Source organism: Neoarius graeffei, chromosome 27 (assembly GCF_027579695.1).
Source record: "Neoarius graeffei isolate fNeoGra1 chromosome 27, fNeoGra1.pri, whole genome shotgun sequence".
Taxonomy (NCBI): Eukaryota; Metazoa; Chordata; class Actinopteri; order Siluriformes; family Ariidae; genus Neoarius; species Neoarius graeffei.
The window spans coordinates 52,320,450-52,342,508 of NC_083595.1; the positions used below are offsets into that span (position 1 = coordinate 52,320,450).

The following is a 22,059-nucleotide window of genomic DNA, read 5'->3' on the forward strand; positions in this document are numbered from 1 at the left end:
ATTAGTTTTATTAGTGTGCATAGTTTTATATAACTTAATTTTCTTATTGTGTGTGAACATTCTGAAAAGCAGTCTTATCCAATAAAAAAAAGAAATTCAAGAAATGGTTCAGTTACTTGTTTATTTAAAAGAAAAGCTGGATACAAAAGTGAATGCAATGCAGTGGTTCATACAAAACAGCGAGAGTGCTGCTTGTTCTAGTCATGTGGTTGTGACGTCATCGTAAACAAATCTGTTCTACTCATCCAGACGACTTCGCAACGGCGCCGTTGCCAGATTTTTCCACTCTGGAAGCCGTTCTCAAAAAATATCGTTTTGGGGCACCCAAAACGCCGGTGCCGTGTGGACGCCAGGCCGAAACGATAAACAATTTTATCAGATTCACCTGAATCCGTTGCCGTGTGGACAGCCTCTAAAACACTTGCACTGAGATTTTTTCCCCTCTGCTTCATATACAGTGCTATATGCTGTACATTTTAAAAACAGTAACTTGACGAAGTTACATGAAAAAAGTACATTTGAAAGTGTGGGGGTGGGTGAGCGAGAGAGAGAGAGAGAGAGAGAGAGAGAGAGAGAGAGAGAGAGAGAGAGAGAGACAGCCCAACCATTTGGATTCTTCCACCATTTTCTTCCTCGTTTGGTCTTGGCCATTTCTCACCCACCAACCAGTTCTTCGCCATCAGACAACTAACCAAGGAGACTGAAGGCGAACGCATGCTTCCTCCAAGACACGTGAAGCCAGACTACCCCATCTTTTCAAACTGCTGCATCACAGTGCAGAGAAACACACTGAGGCAAGCGCTATCTGCCCTCTTCCACATACATGAGCTCAAAGACCACCACAATTCACAAGAGTCTCTCTGACTGACAGGGCGGAGAGTGTATGCCCCTCCCTCCCTGCGAGCATGGCTAAGTTTGATGGAGAGATGGATAAACTAAAATTTAGGCATGTAACAAGTCACCCAGTTTAAGCTTCGATTCAGTTCATGATACTGGGTTCACGATTCAATTTTCCAACAATATTTTTTGAAAAAAAAATTAAACTAAATTTTTATTCCCCCCAAAACTAATTTATTTTCCTATTCTTTATCAACTTAAATATTTATAAATATGGGTTTTCTATGAGTGAAAGATCTGGACTGCAGGCTGGCCAGTTCAGTACCCGGACCCTTCTTCTACGCAGCCATGATGCTGTAATTGATGCAGTATGTGGTTTGGCATTGTCATGTTGGAAAATGCAAGGTCTTCCCTGAAAGAGACGTCGTCTGGATGGGAGCATATGTTGCTCTAGAACCTGGATATACCTTTCAGCATTGATGGGGTCTTTCCAGATGTGTAAGCTGCCCATGCCACACGCACTAATGCAACCCCATACCATCAGAGATGCAGGCTTCTGAACTGAGCGCTGATAACAACTCGGGTCGTCCTTCTCCTCTTTAGTCCGAATGACACGGCGTCCCTGATTTCCATAAAGAACTTCAAATTTTGATTCGTCTGACCACAGAACAGTTTTCCACTTTGCCACAGTCCATTTTAAATGAGCCTTGGCCCAGAGAAGACGTCTGCGCTTCTGGATCGTGTTTAGATACGGCTTCTTCTTTGAACTATAGAGTTTTAGCTGGCAACGGCGGATGGCACGGTGAATTGTGTCCACAGATAATGTTCTCTGGAAATATTCCTGAGCCCATTTTGTGATTTCCAATACAGAAGCATGCCTGTATGTGATGCAGTGCTGTCTAAGGGCCCGAAGATCACGGGCACCCAGTATGGTTTTCCGGCCTTGACCCTTACGCACAGAGATTCTTCCAGATTCTCTGAATCTTTTGATGATATTATGCACTGTAGATGATGATATGTTCAAACTCTCTGCAATTTTACACTGTCGAACTCCTTTCTGATATTGCTCCACTATTTGTCGGCGCAGAATTAGGGGGATTGGTGATCCTCTTCCCATCTTTACTTCTGAGAGCCGCTGCCACTCCAAGATGCTCTTTTTATACCCAGTCATGTTAATGACCGGGTAATATTAATGTTCATGTTCTATTGTGAATACAATATCAGTTTTTGAGATTTGTAAATTATTGCATTCCGTTTTTATTTACAATTTGTACTTTGTCCCAACTTTTTTGGAATCGGGGTTGTAATAACTTGCTTGTTTACTGAACACAAACATGACAATAAGTTCTTGTGTTAATGCAGCAGATGCCACTTTTGGATCATTAATCCATTTTGACTAAGAATGACCTGCATGCATGGGTTTATGTTGGTTTCTGGCACATCCATACAGTTTTAAATACAATACCTTCAATTAAAAAGAGTGTTTTTATTGCATGTATTTAATTCCTGGGCTCCCATCTGTAACAGGGAGTGATGTCACATCCCATTAATACACTCTACAGTAGATTATTAGATTCTAATTTACTCGAGGAGCCAAAATAATTGGGGATCTTTTTAATGGGCCCCAACTCGTTACAAGTACGAATAGGTGGGCCTTAATGCTTTTTTTTTTTTTACCTTACTGCTCGGAAAAACTTTCCTAAAAGAAAAGAAAAAGAAATTACGCAGCCTGATAATAATCATGATTTCATTATTTCATCACTCAATTTTGCATCGTGATTTATCGTCACACCATATATCGTTACATGCCTCGTAAATTTTGTATGTTCAGAAATAACATCTTCAAAAACGTTTTGCTTTAGCACTACATATTTTGGACATAGGAACAGCTTTTTAAATATTTGATGTTGAGACAGAATCAAAACGTACACATTATGTAATTTTAAGTTTAAGGAAAAAGAAAAATTTAAAAGAACCTGGATATGCGTATAAATATTTTATGCATACAAGGGATAAAATGACCCGTTATGATGGAAAAAAGAACCCGAGACACAGTCCTTTTTGGGCTTACTCCCTGAGCTATGATCTGATGGGTCAGGCGTGACCTTTTTTTTGTTGGACATTGCTGGCTGACTCACCGTGTGCGTCCTGAAAAAACATCACGTGAACAAAGCCTGAACTGAATTATCTGCATTTATAATCCTCATCATTAAATGTGTACAAGCCTGCGCCTGAAAGACTGAACGTGTGTGTGTGTGTGTGTGTGTGTGTGTGTGTGTGTGTGTGTGTGTGTGAGATTACCAGAGGGACAGAGCCTACAGTCCTGCCACTGAAAAGGACAGACAGAAAGACAGATGCTGCCTGGAGAGGAGAGAGACAGTGCTCTCTGTGCAACAGGTGAGCTGAGACAGATGCGCACACACACACACACACACACACACACACACACACACACACACACACACAGGTGCTCAAGCCATGACACTCCGCTCCCTCGCCCCACCCTCCCCATGTCTCTGACCTGTTGCTGGTGTTTTTCAGGATGGCGAGAGCGTCAGGGAAGCCATCCAGGTTGTAGTCGCCCAGGTGTAACGTGATGAGGGGGTGGAACTCATTTGCAGGGAGCGTGTCTGGAGGCGGGACAAAACCCCACAGCGAGTCTTTCCTCTGGAAATCTGTCAGCACAGGAACCCACTGCAGCAGAGAGACACAACAGATCAGTATTAATATACTGTTCAATAAGAGAAAACAATCAGAGCGACTCCAATGTTCATTTCATCTGCATTACTGAGAACAAGAAGACAGTCGTCATCTATACCCCCCGCCCACTATTTACCAAGTTTCAAGATATTATTTGTCACATTTTTCAAGTTCTGCTGCAGGAAACTGACCCGACCTCTTTACACTGACCTCAGCAGCCCATGGCATTATAAACCCACCGGACCTTTGGTCCAGCTGAGCTAAAAATTAACATTTCTCACAATCAAAAGGCACAGATACATGACTTAATCAACACCGATACCAACTTTCAACACCATACCACTCATAGTTTACAAGTTCTGCTCGGGAAACAAAACCTACCCCAAGACTAACCTGAGAGAATAAATCTGAAATTGTTTCCATAGAAACATGAAAAATTAAAACTTATTATGAAAAGGCACATCTACATCACCTTGTTAACATGTATACCAAGTTTCAAATCCGTATCATGAATAGTTTTGGATATATGCTCCGGAAACCAACATTGCTCTTAGAAACGAAGTCAAAATCTATTTTTTTTTAAATGTAAAAAATTTGAAAAATACTTTTTTTTAAAAAAAAAATCCAAAATAACAAAAAGGCACCAGTTCACATGTTGCTTGATATGTATACGCAGTTTCATGAAGGTATCTTCAGTAGCTTTAAAGATACGGCCTGGAAACGAAAACGTAACCAGACGGACAGACGGAACCCGTTTCTATATCCCCTGCCAGACCTTGTTTGGGCGGGGGACAATAAATCCAATCTCGAGAGCACGTTAGGACACTTACTTCGTGGGTGGGAGACAGGACTGCTAAGTGTGTTGTCATGGTTACAGCGTGCACACTATGTAAGCACAAAAGGCATTTCGGCCAGTTTTTCACAAGTCGTAAGTACATTTTTGTGAGATGAAGGTGAGTAGTCTTGAATCATTTAACAATAAATAAGATTGAACTCCCGTTTATCATCATTTTTGCCCATTCTTTTAAAGGATGCCAATATTTCTGCTAAAATCCATCGTATCAGGCCGGACGGCGATGTGAGGTACAAATAACGACGAAACAAAAAACAAAACGTTCACATAAGGGCTCAAGGTGTATAATTTATCTCTATAAAACAGGCTCAATAAAAACCTCCAGGCTGAGAAATAATTAAAGATGAATATCGGTTCAGCTGGAGAGTTTAAATTCCTCTGATTAAACACCGCATTGAGTAGATCAGAGTTTTCCAACCATTTGAAACCCTCAACTCACATAACCCGAATAAACACACAAAAAACACCATTATTACATCAGACAGCTGTCTCTCTCTCTCTCTCTCTCACACACACACACACACACACACAGAGCGTGATCTCATGAAGAGCTCACAGTGATTAGAGAAATATTCCCTTGGTTAACTCTATAAAATAGATTTAATGTCAGGATTTTTCATCTGAACATGAACACCGCTGACAAACCTGATGCTCTTCTCTCTCAAACCTCTCAGAGAGGAAAAAAAAGAAAAAGACATTACATTAAAGAGGGTTATGTAGGATAATGGATTTTTGGATATAATAATATACTGTACACATGTTGAGGGGAAACACTGGCTCAAGTTGCTTCGTAATCGTATGTACTTTGTTTCAAGACCGGCGGACATACTTCGACTTTCACTCTGGAAAACTGAATTCATAATGCTACGTATAACGTCACAGGATTACATCACATTTAAACTGCAGAGTATTTTAAATGGATCTGACATGAGCATCATTACTGTCATACACTCTCTGTGTGTGTGTGTGTGTGTGTGTGTGTGTGTGTGTGTGTGTGTAAAATCATTTCCATGGCAGTCTTGAGCATTTGAAGCAAATCAGACTGAATAGGAACGGGACAGTTTATTTTCTGCTCTCTCTATTTCACGCCGATGATGTCACTCCCAGTGTTTTCCCACTGACAAGACGCACATTGTCAAAATGGCAAACTGGTTCAAAATTCAAATTCTTTTGATCAACGTGCATATTTTTGTGGATGTGTCCATATAATATAAAGAACATTACACAGTGGTGTGAAGAGTGAAGTTTATCTTCTTGTATTGAAAAATATTTTCACTCACTCATGAAATATGTTCACCAATCGAAGATAAACTACATATCTTCACGCAACCGTGTAATATTCCTCTCTCTCTACACTTATAAAAATAGGTGTGTGTTTTTATATTAAAAAAATAAAATCTCCTCCTCACCCCCGGCGGGGGGGTGGTATCCATGTCATCCTCAAGCTCGGGTCCGCTACCAGAGGTCTGGGAGTTTGAGGGTTCTGCGCGGTATCTTCGATGTTCCTAGGACTGCGATCTTCTGGACTGAGGCTTCAGATGTTGTTCCTGGGATTTGCTGGAGCCACTCTCCCAGTTTGGGGGTTACTGCCTCAAGTGCCCCCACTACCACGGGGACCACGCAGCCCTTGACCTTCCACATCCGTTCCAGCTGCTCTTTCAACCCTTGATACTTCTCAAGTTTCTCATGTTCCTTCTTCCTGATGTTGGCGTCAGCTGGGATCGCCACATCTATCACCACCACCCTCTTCTGCTCTTTGTCCACCACCACTATGTCCGGTTGGTTAGCCAGGATCTGTTTGTCAGTCTGGAAGCTGAAGTCCCACAGAATCTTGGCCCTGTTGTTCTCAGCCACCTTCTGTGGTATGGCCCATTGGGACTTGGGTACTTCTATTCCATACTGGTTGCAGATGTTCCTGTATACTATCCCAGCCACTTGGTTGTGCCTCTCCATGTACGCTGATCCAGCTAGCATCTTACACCCTGCTACTATGTGCTGGACTGTTTCAGGGGCTTCTTTGCACAGTCTGCATCTTGGGTCTGATCTACTCTGGTAGATCCTGGCCTCTATGGCTCTTGTGCTTATGGCCTGTTCTTGTGCTGCCATGATTAGTGCCTCTGTGCTGTCTGTCAGTCCTGCATTATCCAGCCACTGGTAGGATTTCTTGATATTATATATATATATATATATATATATATATATATATATATATATATATATATATATAAAAATAAATAACTAACCTTCGGTGAGACTAACACAGGAAGCGGATGAGTGTGTGTGGGGACGGGTGGCTGAATAGAGGGGGCTAAAGAGATGAACCCAGAAAAACATGAGAGCTGAAAGAGTCAGAGCTATCAGAGGATGAATACAGCTTTGTGCTCGCTCTCCACACACACACACACACACACAGGGCAATTAGTGTTGGATTGGGGAGGCAGAAACACAGATGCTACAGGCCTCGTATACTTGTGAATGTTAAACAGAGAAGCAGGTGCAGCAGAGAGAGAGAGAGAGAGACAGAGAGAGAGAGACGTCGCTGGTAACAGAACTAATGCCTGCTAACATGGCTGTCTCTTCGCTTTGAATGAATAATCACAGCCAGTAAAACACTTCATCTGTATTGTTTGAGAGTTCAGTGTAACTGCACTTTTATTTCAAGAAAGAAAAAATGAATGAAAGAAAGCAAGAATCAAAAGGAAGAAAAAGAAGCAAAGATGAAAGACAAAAGAAAACAAGCCTTTATGAAGAGCTAAAAGGAAAAGAAAAGAGGAGAAAACACCTGGAAGCTGAGAAGAAAAAAAAGAAACAAAGAATACGATGGTGGCACGGTGGTGTAGTGGTTAGCGCTGTCGCCTCACAGCAAGAAGGTCCGGGTTCGAGCCCCGGGGCTGGCGAGGGCCTTTCTGTGCGGAGTTTGCATGTTCTCCCCGTGTCCGCGTGGGTTTCCTCCGGGTGCTCCGGTTTCCCCCACAGTCCAAAGACATGCAGGTTAGGTTAACTGGTGACTCTAAATTGAGCGTAGGTGTGAATGTGAGTGTGAATGGTTGTCTGTGTCTATGTGTCAGCCCTGTGATGACCTGGCGACTTGTCCAGGGTGAACCCCGCCTTTCACCCGTAGTCAGCTGGGATAGGCTCCAGCTCGCCTGCGACCCTGTAGAACAGGATAAAGCGGCTACAGATAATGAGATGAGATATTGCACTTCAGGATGTTACACATTTGCTGAAATCACAGCGGCCCACAGTACAAGTAACGTATTTAGGAATACACACGTACAAACGTGCAGTTGAAACGTGAACGTAAATATCAGTGCAGTGTTCAGTTCTCGAATGGCTGTGGGGGAGAGAAGCTATTCTCCAGTCTGTGTGAAGAGTGGACCAGATGATGTCCACAGTGTGATGGGTCTTTCAGCATGTTGGTTGCTCGACAGCCAGAGCTGAAGAAATCCACCAGAGAGATCAGTGAGCAGCTGACGATCATCTGGACAGTATCGATGACCCTCTGAAGGGCTCTCCCGTCCACGGAGGAGTATCTGGTGTGTCACACAGAGATGCAGTTAGTCTTAATTGTATTGCGTTCACGCTGTGCTCATGTGGCCCCGCCCTCTGATACGATCATCAGAGGAACATTAGCGTACATTTATATAATGCGCTAAACATTAGGTACGGCTCAGTCCAACTCCTCCAGGAGAGAGTAATGGAGTTGGGCCAATAGTGCGAATCTGTCTGCTCCTCCTCCTGCTGACTCATCCCTCGCTCTCCCTCTCATTAGAGTGAAATCAGGAGCGGTGTAGATTGATCGACACCGGGTGAACCCGAGATCGTTTCTCTCTGATTAAACCCATCGGCTCGTTCTCTCCTCTCTGATTCACTCTTCCTCAGCTCTTATTCTTCAGCCCTCTTTCTCCCTCTCCGTTTCTCCAACGTCTCTCAAAGAAACTGTATATTTGGACGTCCACTGGTGTATTAAGCTGCGTTCAGATGGATGGTCGGTGTAACAGAGGACGTACTGGTGTAATAAAGATGGCGTGCCTCGCTCTCACACACTGCAGGAATTCTCCATCGTCCGTCAGTGATCACTGACGACCATATGACAGACTTTAGGCCTCGCATCTCTCAATATAGATTTCCTAATTCAGTTCGTCACTATTTGTCATTAAAATGACCAGAACGGTGATTGAGGGTAAAAAGAAATGTCGTCTTCAGTTTTACTTTTTTTTTTTTGCTCACAGTCTTCAATAAATATGATCTTTTCCTGCAGCCTGTCAGCAAACACACAAGATCTAGTTTACTCACTACTGCATGCTTTGGACAAAACTCCCTCAGTAAGGAACAAAATACTCCGTGTCATGCTGTTACAGGAAAATAATCAGTGACGGAGAGGTGTGATGAAGCAGAGTTACCGTTACCATGCCGAAGTTGATTATTTTCCACATGTCTAGAAGTTTATTCCCCTTTATTTGTTCATAAATGTATTTTTTTTATCCATTTGTAGTTACCTTTAAATGTCCATGAAGCAAATTAGTTCCTGTTCTCACTTATGTTATAGCAGCTATAAACAGTGGTTTCTTTACCAGCCTTTCCTTTTTTCCCCCCTCTCTCTCGAAGTTAATATCAGACCAAAAATAAAAAACCAAACAAACAAACAAAAAAACCCATGCAGATGGTCATCATGTCGAGAAACCGCAAAACACGTAAACTCCTCTGGCCAAAGATGTCGGGAAAAGATCACCTCTGACGCTGGAGACTCCTTCCATAAATATTAAACAAACATCTCCTTTCAGAAAACTTCTCCATCAACAATCACACGTTAAATAACAAGCCTGATTATTATTAATCTACACTACCGTTCAAAAGTTTGGGGTCACCCAGACAATTTTGTGTGTTTTCCATGAAAAGTCACACTTTTATTTCCCACCATAAGTTGTAAAATGAATAGAAAATATAGTCGAGACATTTTTCTGGCCCTTTTGAGCATTTAATCGACCCCACAAATGCTATGCTCCAGAAACTCAGGCCAAGTTTACATTAGACCGTATCTGTCTCGTTTTCTTCGCGGATGCACTGTCTGTTTACATTAAACCGCCGGGAAATGGGAATCCGCCAGGGTCCACGTATTCAATCCAGATCGTGTCTGATCCGGTGCTGTGTAAACATTGAGAATACGCGGATACGCTGTGCTGAGCTCTAGCTGGCGTCGTCATTGGACAACGTCACTGTGACATCCACCTTCCTGACTCGCTGGCGTTGGTCATGTGACACGACTGCTGAAAAACGGCGTGGACTTCCGCCTTGTATCACCTTTCATTAAAGAGTATAAAAGTATAAAAATACTGCAAATACTGATGCAAATACTGCCCATTGTGTAGTTATGATGGTCTTTAGGCTTGCCATCCTTCCACTTGCAAGTGGTAAGTGACTTGCGCACAGCGGCTCAGTCCCGAATCACTGCTCGTGCACTACACTCGCGCGCTCTGTGAGCTGCACAGGGCCGGAGTGCGCACCCTCCAGAGGGCACTCGCTGTTCGGGGCGGAGTGATTTGGAGCGCAGCCGCTGAGGAGGAAGCGATGAGTCGCACTGACACATTTCAACTTGCGTGCCGAATTAGTCATGTGATTAGCGTATCCGTGTATTGGCGTTGCTGTGTGCACGCTAATCGTTTTTAAAAACGTTAATCTGATGATCCGCTGATACGGTCTAATGTAAACCCCACCTCAATCTGCTCAAAGGAAGGTCAGTTTTATAGCTTCTCTAAAGAGCTCAACTGTTTTCAGCTGTGCTAACATGATTGTACAAGGGTTTTCTAATCATCCATTAGCCTTCTGAGGCAATGAGCAAACACATTGTACCATTAGAACACTGGAGTGAGAGTTGCTGGAAATGGGCCTCTATACACCTATGGAGATATTGCACCAAAAACCAGACATTTGCAGCTAGAATAGTCATTTACCACATTAGCAATGTATAGAGTGGATTTCTGATTAGTTTAAAGTGATCTTCATTGAAAAGAACAGTGCTTTTCTTTCAAAAATAAGGACATTTCAAAGTGACCCCAAACTTTTGAACGGTAGTGTACGAGTTATGTTGAGCATCCATGTGAAAGAACTGTGACTATAGAAATGCTCATGTATTTTAACCAGTACATTAATACGAACCTGTAATTTTCTGAATGTTGTGGCCAGAAAAGCGCACACTGGACACCAAACACTCCGCATCCTGTAGAGCGAAGAATCTAAGGCTGAGAATATTCTCCACCCGACTCTGTCCTTTGACTCCCAAATTATCTCCAGATCGAAAAGGCAATTTTTTTTCTCATCTCTGAAACATTGCAAAGCTCACACCTCGTCTGTGCAGCTCTTTCGCCAGTGCTGATTGGATGCTGAATGTTTCGAGACGCTTGGATGCCTATAATTCCCTCCACACTGGTATTAGTTCTAAACCTCTCTACTTCGCTCCTTCATCATCTTGCCGTATCTTCCCAAGTCCTCTGGGTCCTTCTTATTTCTCATCCGATCTCCTTCCCTTCCAACCCACCAGCACCTGCTGTATAGAACAGAGACGCTCCAACACTCCATATTTGAAGTTTCTGTCCTAAAATAAAGAACATATAGCGTCTGGTTCTAAAATCTGATCGGCTGAATCACATCCGAAGCCGTTATAAAATCCTTGATACATCTGCGATGCCTCCAAATCACAATAATTAATGCACCAGGTTTTTCAACGAGTAAAACTGTTATGCTTAAGCAGTCATCAGATATCTCAGATTATTCTATCCACATTCACTGGATATGAGCAATCGCATGCTCTGATTAGCTACTCTACTCCTAGGCTATCAGCTCATATACTGTGAGTAGAGAAAAACAAAATGGTGGAGTGCATCAAGTAAGATGTGTCACTTTGTCAAGTATTTAAAAGAAAACAGAAATTGCTAAAATAATACAGTCCCCCCCCCAATATCTCCTGTTCCAGTCTCCAGCCCAGTTGGTGGCAGTAATGCACCTTTAAGCTGGTTTGCCAACTGCCAAAAAAAAAAAAACCCTAAAGAAGAAGGAAATGGCGGAAGCAACCGAGGACGAAATAAAAACTCTACTTGAACCCCCCCTCCCCCCCAAAAAGGCAACAAAATATGGAATAAAAGTATTTGATGGTAAGAACCTATCTTTTTTTTCAAAAATTAATCGCATTTTTCACAAATTGCTCCTGTCATTTTGGCGGGTTGTTTACATTCTAAACGGAAATTATTTTGTCTGACGTTTTGTATAAAAAGTTTTTATAATCGAATTTCAACAAAAAAAAAAAAGGTCTGGTTCTCAAAATCCAGTGAACGTGGATAGAATAAAACAGTTATTCCACTCAATCTCGTCGTACATGGCTCGGTGCTACGCGCCTCGTTGACCATCAGCTCATGTACGACTTGATTTCATGGAATAATTGTTAAATATACAAAGATAGAGCAACATAATTCATCTCTACGGGAGCAAAACTCATCCCTCCACGGAGCTCACTTTGTGCACAGGGGCGCTGGCATGCCGGACTCGATTAGGATGTTTTAGTTAATCCATAATCCATGAATGTATGTTGTTGCAGAGACGTTCCTGCCTTTCCTCTTGTTAAAACAAAGTGTGGTGAAGCAGCTTTTAGCTACTATGCAGTGCAGCTATGGAACCAACTCCCAGAGGACATCAAAAATGCTCCTGCTGTTGGCAGCTTCAAATCTAGACTAAAGACCAGGCTGTTCTCAGATGCTTTCTGCTAAATGATAAATATCGTCATCTTTACATGTTTTAAACTTTACTTAACTTTTACAGTCTCTGCATGTTTTAAACTTGACTTAACTTTTATTCTATTTTATTCTGCTGTTTTTTTTTACTGAACTTTTACTTCATTTTATTATTGTATTTCTACTATTGTTTAATTCTTATTTTTCTCTCTTCTTCCCCCTTTATTTTATGTAATTTTATTTTCTATTGTTTACTGTTTTGCCTTTACCTCTGTAAAGCACATTGAACTGCCACTGTGTATGAAATGCACTCTATAAATAAACTTGCCTTTGCTTAAAAAAAATTAATATAAATAAAAAGAGTTTTGTTAGCACTGGTCAGTTAAATAAACAGCAATATCACTATCAAGCTTCATGAAGAAAAAACAAAACCCATTTGTGATGACGAGCTAAAATTATCCAGTGAACTGTGTACCCTAGGTAGCTTACTCCGATAGCTGGCGTTAGTTTGACCAACGTATGCATAATTTAGCAGTTCGATTTTCAGGGATATCCGTCTTGACAGGTATCATACCCAGCTTTATATGATTGAACATTATCAAGTAAATATGGAATTTATTCAGCTTATTTAGCTAAACATACGTAGCCATCTAGCTAACACGCTCATACACAGCCGCTGTAACTAGCAGCCGATGTACCGCTATAAAGTGCTTAATTTACAGAGTAAAAGCATGTTTTACTGGGATCCAGTTTTCTCAGCTGCTAAAAATCAGCGTCTTTTCGAATACATCAAAAATCTTTGTTTTTTTGACAGATATTTGTCTGTCCCACAGCACAGCAGACTGAAGGCATGTTGATACCAGTCTGGAATCTTTCGGTCGATAATACGACAGTGTGAATCAGTGACGTCACATGAAACAGATTTCTGGAAGGATTTAGAACAATTTTCTTTGGTACTAACCTTTAATCAGTGCAAAATGTCCTTAATTAAAAAGTTGCAAGCTATAAAAAGAAAAAAAAAAAAACAAAAAACACCTCTGCAGCTACAAGAACACAACTCTGAAATACACACCCACACGCATTAATACACACACGCATTAATACACACACCTAATCAGAGAGAGCGGGAGCCGGAAGCTAATCAGTGTCATCTAGGATAATCAGACACTTTGTAATTAACAAACTATGGAAAAAAGAGTCACTCAGTCACTTCTAATTATGAAGTGTTTATGAGAGGCAGCAAAAATTAAGAGGCAGAGTCAAAATCAAGAACGCAGACACTCTCTCTATAGAACATACCAGGAAAGTCTAGACAGACAGACAGACAGTCGCATACACACCATGTACGAGCTGCAGCACAGGAGCTTTAAGCACGATAAACTGAAACGTACCGTAGAGGTGACTCTGTGCTGTGCGTTTATAATTAAATTAGAATTACCGTGCCTTCTTAAGATAATCACGACAATGTTCAAACCCAATTAAATCACAATTATTCAGCCAGTTTAAAAAAAAAAAAGTGTTTTCTTGCACTTTGTTTTATGCTCTTTCACATGTATTGAGATTAAATAGTTTCTCAGAATAATACACGGATAAATGTAATAAATTACATCATTTAAAACAATTTTCTAATGACTAAAATATAGACATTTATGAAATAAACAAACAAGCAAGGTACTTCAGTATATAACCAAACTTAAATGTATTGGAGTGGCAGCAATGTAAAGGGTGCCAATATTTATAATAATAATAATAATAAATCTTGGTGAAAATTGAGAGAATGTTCGTCAGAGGTTATGGCGAAATTTAAAATCAAATTTGATTTGTGCACAGATGGAGGCCGACACCCAAAACGACCCGTGTGCATGCGATGGAAAAGCTTTAGAAGTGCGAGTACTTTGCGATATGAGGACTCCTTCTCGTTCCTCAGCCACACTGTAGGTGTTTAATATTAGTTATTGTGTGAAGTCGGCTTTTCTCGGACATTCAGTTCACCTGCAAGCTCATACCAGCCAGGGTTTTCACACCAGGACACCTCAGTGAACGTGTAATAATACAGAAGCTCGGCGTGGACGCAAGTCTGCATTATACATCTGAAACAAAGCTCTTTTCTAATCTTTCGTCATCTTTCTCTTCCTGCGTCTGGACCTCATACCACCACATCGTTATGTTTTATTTATTCCATCTTAAATGGAATACAAATGAAGTCATATACAAAAGAATAACTGGTTGTTGCCTTTTAGATCATCCATGCGTTCGAGCCACTTTTGGAGGATTTATTTATTTTAAAGGCTAGAATTTTAAGTCTCTCAGTTTCCGAAGTGGGAAATGTCAACGTGAAGGGTTTTCCCCAGACACCACGGCACATTCATCATCAGAATTTATCTGAGTGTTGAAGAAAAACCTTGCACAACCATCCATCATCCAATCACAGCTAAAACTCGAACAAATAACACCGCTGTCGGTCATCAGACAGGCAGAAAGCAGAGGGTGGAAAAGAGAGAGAGAGAAAAATTATGCTGTTTTTTAAATTGTGTTACATTTTCATGATTGTAGAGATTAATGTTTTACAGTTGCATCACTGTAAACAGCAGGATTGAGTTGATTGACGATGGTGTCAGGAATAATGGATGGATCCTGTCTACATCTTACACCACAGCGTGGTTAAATTCTCAAACCTGATTGGTCAGAAGGTGCGATTTATTTCTGTAGAACAGCACAGCTCGGACAGGAGTTTCGGCTGCAACGTGAACGACAGGTTAATATTCATGTGCTTGTTCTAATATGTTACTGTTTTGCAAGTAACAACGCATTTAACAGTTATTCCAAGAAATCGAGTCGTACATGAGCTGATGGGCGACGAGGCGCGTAGCACCGAGTCGGCTATAATCCACGGACGACGAGATAGAATAAAAGTTACTCTACTCAATCCACATTCACTGGATTTTGAGAAACAGGGCATTTTTATTTTTATTATTTTTTGCAAATTTGATCAATTAAAACCTTTATATAAAACGTTTGACAAAATAATTTCCACTTAGAATGTAAACAAACCGGTGAAATACGGTAACAGGAGCAATTTGTGAAAAATGCAATAATTCTTCTTGGGGGAAAAATTTTTTTTTATTACCGTCAAATACTTGCATTCCATATTTTGTTGCTTTTTTTTGGGGGGGGGGGGGGGGGGGGTCTTTTAATTATTCTTTAGGGGTTTTTTTTTTTGGCAGTTGGCAAACCAACTTAAAGGTGCATTATCGCCACCGACTGGGCTGGAGTGTGGAACAGGAGATTTTTTTTTTTTTTTTTTTGGGGGGGGGGGGGGGGGGGGGCAATATTCTTTGAGCCATTTCTGTTTCTTTTAAATACTTGATAAATTTTGGGGTTGTTTTTTTTTTCTCCTCATGGTATATGAGCCGAGTTGTCAAGTAGCCAATTGGAGCGCGCGGTTGCTCATGTCCAGTAAACACGGATAGAAGAATTAGGGATATCGGGGACTCGTACAGCTGATGCTCCACAAAATCTAAGATTAATAAACAGATTTAATTTGTGTGGCTGCACAAAGTAAACCGTATAATTGTTGATAAAGGTTTTTTGTTCCAAAACATTTCCTGAAGGAGTTTGAAGTGGTTTGAAACAGAGAGAGAGAGGCTGGTTAAGAGCTGTTTATCGTAGTTATGCTCACTGCTTCTGGTCATGTGTGAAGTTACGCAAGTATTGGTTGAGTATCGTAATTGAACTGACTGCTATCTTTGGTGTCCCAATACGGATGGACCCTCTGTGCATGATGCTTGGTCTCCCAGATGGTCGGATCACTGACAGTAAACACAGGAGACTTTTCAATATATTGACCTTTGCTGCTAGAAAGAACATTCTACTTTTCTGGATCAAGAATGTTGCTCCAACAAAAAAAAAAAAAAATCATGGCAGAACACTGTTACGGACTGCATTCCTAGTGAATACATCACGTGCATGCTTCACTCCAAAACAGATGCTTTCTGTAAGCTTTGGGACCCTTATTTGCAGCATATTGGGCCCATGCTGTCATCTTCCTTGCCTCGTGGATTTCCCAGATCAGTCTCGCCCGTCTCTGTGACTTTGTTTTAAGTGCTCACGATCTAACAAGCACCTTGTAGCCTTGCTATGTTTGTATGCTCTGTATTGATTCCTGTTTGGATACCGCCCTGCCCTGCTGCAGGAGACTGAAAGGGAGAGGGCTGGATGGAGACTGTGCCCACTGTCATTTATTTTTATTTTCATATTTTCTATTTACTGTACCCACATGCCCACATTCTGCTGTGTTTTCTTCTTCTGTCATGTCTGAGCAGTTCAGTGTGTTTTGCGTTTTGAGAAAATGTAATGAAAAAACAACAAAAAAAACCTGTTTATCGCTATAAAACTTCTCTCTTGGCCCTTCCACAACATTAAATCTCATCTCGTTATCTCTAGCCACTTTATCCTGTTCTACAGGATCGCAGGCAAGCTGGAGCCTATCCCAGCTGACTACGGGCGAAAGGCGGGGTACACCCTGGACAAGTCGCCAGGTCATCACAGGGCTGACACATAGACACAGACAACCATTCACACTCACATTCACACCTACGCTCAATTTAGAGTCACCAGTTAACCTAACCTGCATGTCTTTGGACTGTGGGGGAAACCGGAGCACCCAGAGGAAACCCACGCAGACACGGGGAGAACATGCAAACTCCGCACAGAAAGGCCCTCGCCGGCCACGGGGCTCGAACCTGGAGCTTCTTGCTGCGAGGCGACAGCGCTAACCACTACACCACCGTGCCGCCAACATTAAATCTAACTACTAAAAAAAAAAAAAAAGCTTAAAATGTTAGCATCCTCCTGTTTTTTTTTTAAAATGACTAGCTAACTCTTTAGTGGCTCCTAACTAGCCATCACTGGCATAATCTGCTCACTAAACTGTGGCATTGTCTAAATAAAATACAACCCCAATTCCAAAAAAGTTGGGACAAAGTACAAATTGTAAATACAAACGGAATGCAATAATTTACAAATCTCAAAAACTGATATTGTATTCACAATAGAACATAGACAACATATCAAATGTCGAAAGTGAGACATTTTGAAATTTCATGCCAAATATTGGCTCATTTGAAATTTCATGACAGCAACACATCTCAAAAAAGTTGGGACAGGGGCAATAAGAGGCTGGAAAAGTTAAAGGTACAAAAAAGGAACAGCTGGAGGACCAAATTGCAACTCAGTAGGTCAATTGGCAATAGGTCATTAACATGACTGGGTATAAAAAGAGCATCTTGGAGTGGCAGCGGCTCTCAGAAGTAAAGATGGGAAGAGGATCACCAATCCCCCTAATTCTGTGCCAACAAATAGTGGAGCAATATCAGAAAGGAGTTCGACAGTGCAAAATTGCAAAGAGTTTGAACATATCATCATCTACAGTGCATAATATCATCAAAAGATTCAGAGAATCTGGAAGAATCTCTGTGCTAAGGGTCAAGGCCGGAAAACCATACTGGGCGCCCGTGATCTTCGGGCCCTTAGACGGCACTGCATCACATACAGGCATGCTTCTGTATTGGAAATCACAAAATGGGCTCAGGAATATTTCCAGAGAACATTATCTGTGAACACAATTCACCGTGCCATCCGCCGTTGCCAGCTAAAACTCTATAGTTCAAAGAAGAAGCCGTATCTAAACACGATCCAGAAGCGCAGACGTCTTCTCTGGGCCAAGGCTCATTTAAAATGGACTGTGGCAAAGTGGAAAACTGTTCTGTGGTCAGACGAATCAAAATTCGAAGTTCTTTATGGAAATCAGGGACGCCGTGTCATTCGGACTAAAGAGGAGAAGGACGACCCGAGTTGTTATCAGCGCTCAGTTCAGAAGCCTGCATCTCTGATGGTATGGGGTTGCATTAGTGCGTGTGGCATGGGCAGCTTACACATCTGGAAAGACACCATCAATGCTGAAAGGTATATCCAGGTTCTAGAGCAACATATGCTCCCGTCCAGACGACGTCTCTTTCAGGGAAGACCTTGCATTTTCCAACATGACAATGCCAAACCACATACTGCATCAATTACAGCATCATGGCTGCGTAGAAGAAGGGTCCGGGTACTGAACTGGCCAGCCTGCAGTCCAGATCTTTCACCCATAGAAAACATTTGGCGCATCATAAAACGGAAGATACGAAAAAAAAGACCTAAGACAGTTGAGCAACTAGAATCCTACATTAGACAAGAATGGGTTAACATTCCTATCCCTAAACTTGAGCAGCTTGTCTCCTCAGTCCCCAGACGTTTACAGACTGTTGTAAAGAGAAAAGGGGATGTCTCACAGTGGGAAACATGGCCTTGTCCCAACTTTTTTGAGATGTGTTGTTGTCATGAAATTTAAAATCACCTAATTTTTCTCTTTAAATGATACATTTTCTCAGTTTAAACATTTGATATGTCATCTATGTTCTATTCTGAATAAAATATGGAATTTTGAAACTTCCACATCATTGCATTCCGTTTTTATTTACAATTTGTACTTTGTCCCAACTTTTTTGGAATCGGGGTTGTAAAATAAAATAAATTATTTTGCCCTAGTAACTCGTTATTGCAATATATTATCTTGTTATTGTGACTTAGTGTCTCGTTGTTTCAAAAAAATTAGTTATTTTGACTTAATATCTCATTATAAAAAAAGCCTCATTTTGACTCAGCATCTTGTTGTTGCAACACAGTTATTTTTAGTGTCTCATTATTAAAAAAACAAAACAAAACAAAAACCCCTCGACTTCGTGTCTTGTTTAAAAAAAAAAAATCTTATTTTGACTTTCTCTCATTATTTTGACCATCTTTGCTTCAAAAAAATCTAATTATTCTGACATAGTAGCTCATCGTATTCTCATTATTTTGACTTCGTGTCTCATTATTTCAAGAAATTCTCTCGTTATTTTGAGTTAGTGTCTCCTTGTTTTAAAAAATCATTTTGATTTACTGTCTTGTTTCATAAACCTTATTTTGACTTAGTGGCTTGTTATTTAAAAAAAATAATCTTATTTTGATGCACTATTTCAATATCTCATTTTGCCTTTGGAACTCATTATTGCAATATATTATCTAGTATTTTGAGTCGTATTTTTAAGCAAGTGTTTCATTTAAAAAAAAACAAACAAACAAAAAAAACCCCACCTTATTTTGACCATTTCAATACAAGGGCAGCACGGTGGTGTAGTGGTTAGCGCTGTCAACATTCGTGCCTTGACCAGCCTGTTTTTTTTCTCTTTACTGAAGAAGAAAAAATAAAATAAAAAGTAAAATGGTGGCACGGTGGTGTAGTGGTTAGCACTGTTGCCTCGCAGCAAGAAGGTCCAGGTTCGAGCCCCGTGGCCGGCGAGAGCCTTTCTGTGTGGAGTTTGCATGTTCTCCCCGTGTCCGCGTGGGTTTCCTCCGGGTGCTCCGGTTTCCCCCACAGTCCAAAGACATGCAGGTTAGGTTAACTGGTGACTCTAAATTGAGCGTAGGTGTGAATGTGAGTGTGAATGGTTGTCTGTGTCTATGTGTCAGCCCTGTGATGACCTGGCGACTTGTCCAGGGTGAACCCCGCCTTTCACCCGTAGTCAGCTGGGATAGGCTCCAGCTCGCCTGCGACCAGCTGGGAGGTCCGTATGGTGAAATCCCGTGACCGAGGTCTTGAAAGTACTGAGCGAGGCCCTCTGGGCGGAAATTTGGGAAAATCTTTCCCAAATGCTAACAGAAAACGAGAGCGCCCGAAAGGGAAAACCGAGCTGAGCCACCATTTTGGATCCTCATTCACGGCTGTAATGCAAATGGCTTCCTCCTCGGTATACAAGTGCACTTCCATGGAAGGAAAAAAGCTACATTTTGCTGCCTATGTAGTCCCCTATTCATACAAAATTGAGTCATTCAGGATTCAGCCATGTTTTTGCTCGGCGTGAGCAACAGTTAGAGGTTTTTAGCTTTCTCCTGAAATGTTTTCTTTTATTTCTTCTTCCTCAGGGTAGTAAAACTCGCTTTCGCTGTGAACACTGTCGGTATCGCTATCCATGCTGTAAAATTAATGCTATTCTCCTGAGAAATGCTGGCAAAAATTTATAAGATTTTTGATAATCTTTTAAATAAATCTTATTTAAAAAAAAAAACATAAATGTTGACAAAAAATGCTACCATGTTGTTGTTTGTTGTGAACAAGCGAGTCGCCAGAGGTCCGTAACTGGGGTCCGTGCCGTAGGATACAGACCCGCTTGCCAGCCAATCAGAGCGCAGGATTTGATAGAAACCGGACCACAAAAAAAATAAATCTCATTATTTTGATTTTGTGTCTCATTGTTTTAAAAAAACCTTCTTATTCTTTCAATATTAGAATTTCAATTCGACTCCCTATCCAGATATTTAGTGACCAGTGTGTTTTCTCTTCCAGTACGCTCAGGGAGTTGGCCCATTCTTTGCCTCTTATTTGGCAGGATTATTATTTAATTAGTCTTGTTGGACATTCTATTGATTTGAGATTACTGCTCACACAGGTGCGCCATTAATCTGCTGTTCTGTACATGTAAATACTTAGCCTTGTTAATTATACACATATTGATGCGCAAGTCGAAATTACAGATTTTTAGGAGACATAATGAATGCGGTTGGATATATTTTACGAGATTCAGCAACATTACCGTTAGCCAATAAAGCAACAGTCCCCTTATTGATACCGCCTACGCGTGAGGAACATCACCTACGCGTGAGGAACATCACCTACGCCTCCGGTGCCCCGTGTGAGGAGATTCATATTTAACAGCCACCACAGAGTTGTTTGTTTTTATATTTTGCTGAATTGTTGTAGTCATTTAGCATCTGGGTAAATCTTTAAATATTTTTGTTAAAGTAGGATGATATTTATTTATTAAAAAAAAAGTTCATATACATAGAAACAAGTGCAAGAAATATGAAAGGCTTAAATCAGGAAAATATCATTTGTTCCATGCATTTAAACTAATAGCGTGTCTCGGCAGACGCACTGTCGGACAAAAGTGGGATTCGACTGTCACGCTGCATATTATCAAAATTTCACTTACACAATTACAAAATAAAGCCCTGTGAGCGAGAGACAAAAACAGGCAGAGAAAGACAGACGGAGAAAGAGATTGAACTCATTAATAGCCTTCCTGCTGGTAATGGGATGTGTTGGATGGAGAGAGAAGCAGGCAGAATATAAATGTCTCGCTCTCAGAGCGCACTTCCTTTAGGCTCCATGCTTGCTCTAGCTCTCAGCCTGCCTCGCCTTCCCCCCCCCCGAACCTACCCCTGACGCTTCATTAAGCCAAGAAATTAAAATCCGTGTCCCTGGTGGGCTGAAAACGAGGGACGCGTTCCGATCTGAAGAGAGAAGGAAGCAGAGGGAAAACACCGCGGTGGAGACGGCTAATGGAGCGTCGGCTTTACGAGGAGTTCGGGGAGGTGGAGGGGTGGTAGGAGTGCGGAAACCCTCCTCATTAGCATACGTGAACCAAAGCTAGACTTACTAGTAATAAAATCGGATGATATGAAGTTAACATGGCCTAGCCTAATTGGCATTGGCTTATAAAGCAGTTATGATGTCTCCAAGTCTTCTAATGCTCTTCTCCAAGCATACTGGACACTCGGGGGCGCTAATCACGCCAACAAAGTCACCGTAGTGCTCAAATTTCAGACCCTGATGTCTAGAACATCATGTCTGGAAGTGCTTTACTCCTTTTATACTACAGCAGTTCAGCGTCTCCATTTCCATTTCATTAAAGAATGGTGCTTCATACTTTTTATCCATTTATATTTACTTTTCATGTTGTGGAATGTTCACAAAACATTTCATGTTCTCACTTCTCACATGAGCAGCTTTCAACATTTGTGCCTTGACCAGCCTGTTTTTTTTTTTTCCTCTTTACTGAAGTAGTGAAATAAAATAAAAAGTAAAATGGC

The 22,059-nt window shown here is 41.2% G+C and overlaps 1 protein-coding gene across 1 annotated transcript in view; it reads right to left on the bottom strand.

Moving 5' to 3' along the window:
• itfg1 (integrin alpha FG-GAP repeat containing 1) overlaps positions 1-22,059 on the bottom strand; it is a 288,511-nt gene that overhangs the window by 136,047 nt on the left and 130,405 nt on the right. The window contains exon 10 of the mRNA XM_060911643.1: positions 3,359-3,531. Coding sequence (XP_060767626.1) covers positions 3,359-3,531 — 173 coding nt within the window. The remainder of the gene's footprint in view (positions 1-3,358; positions 3,532-22,059) is intronic.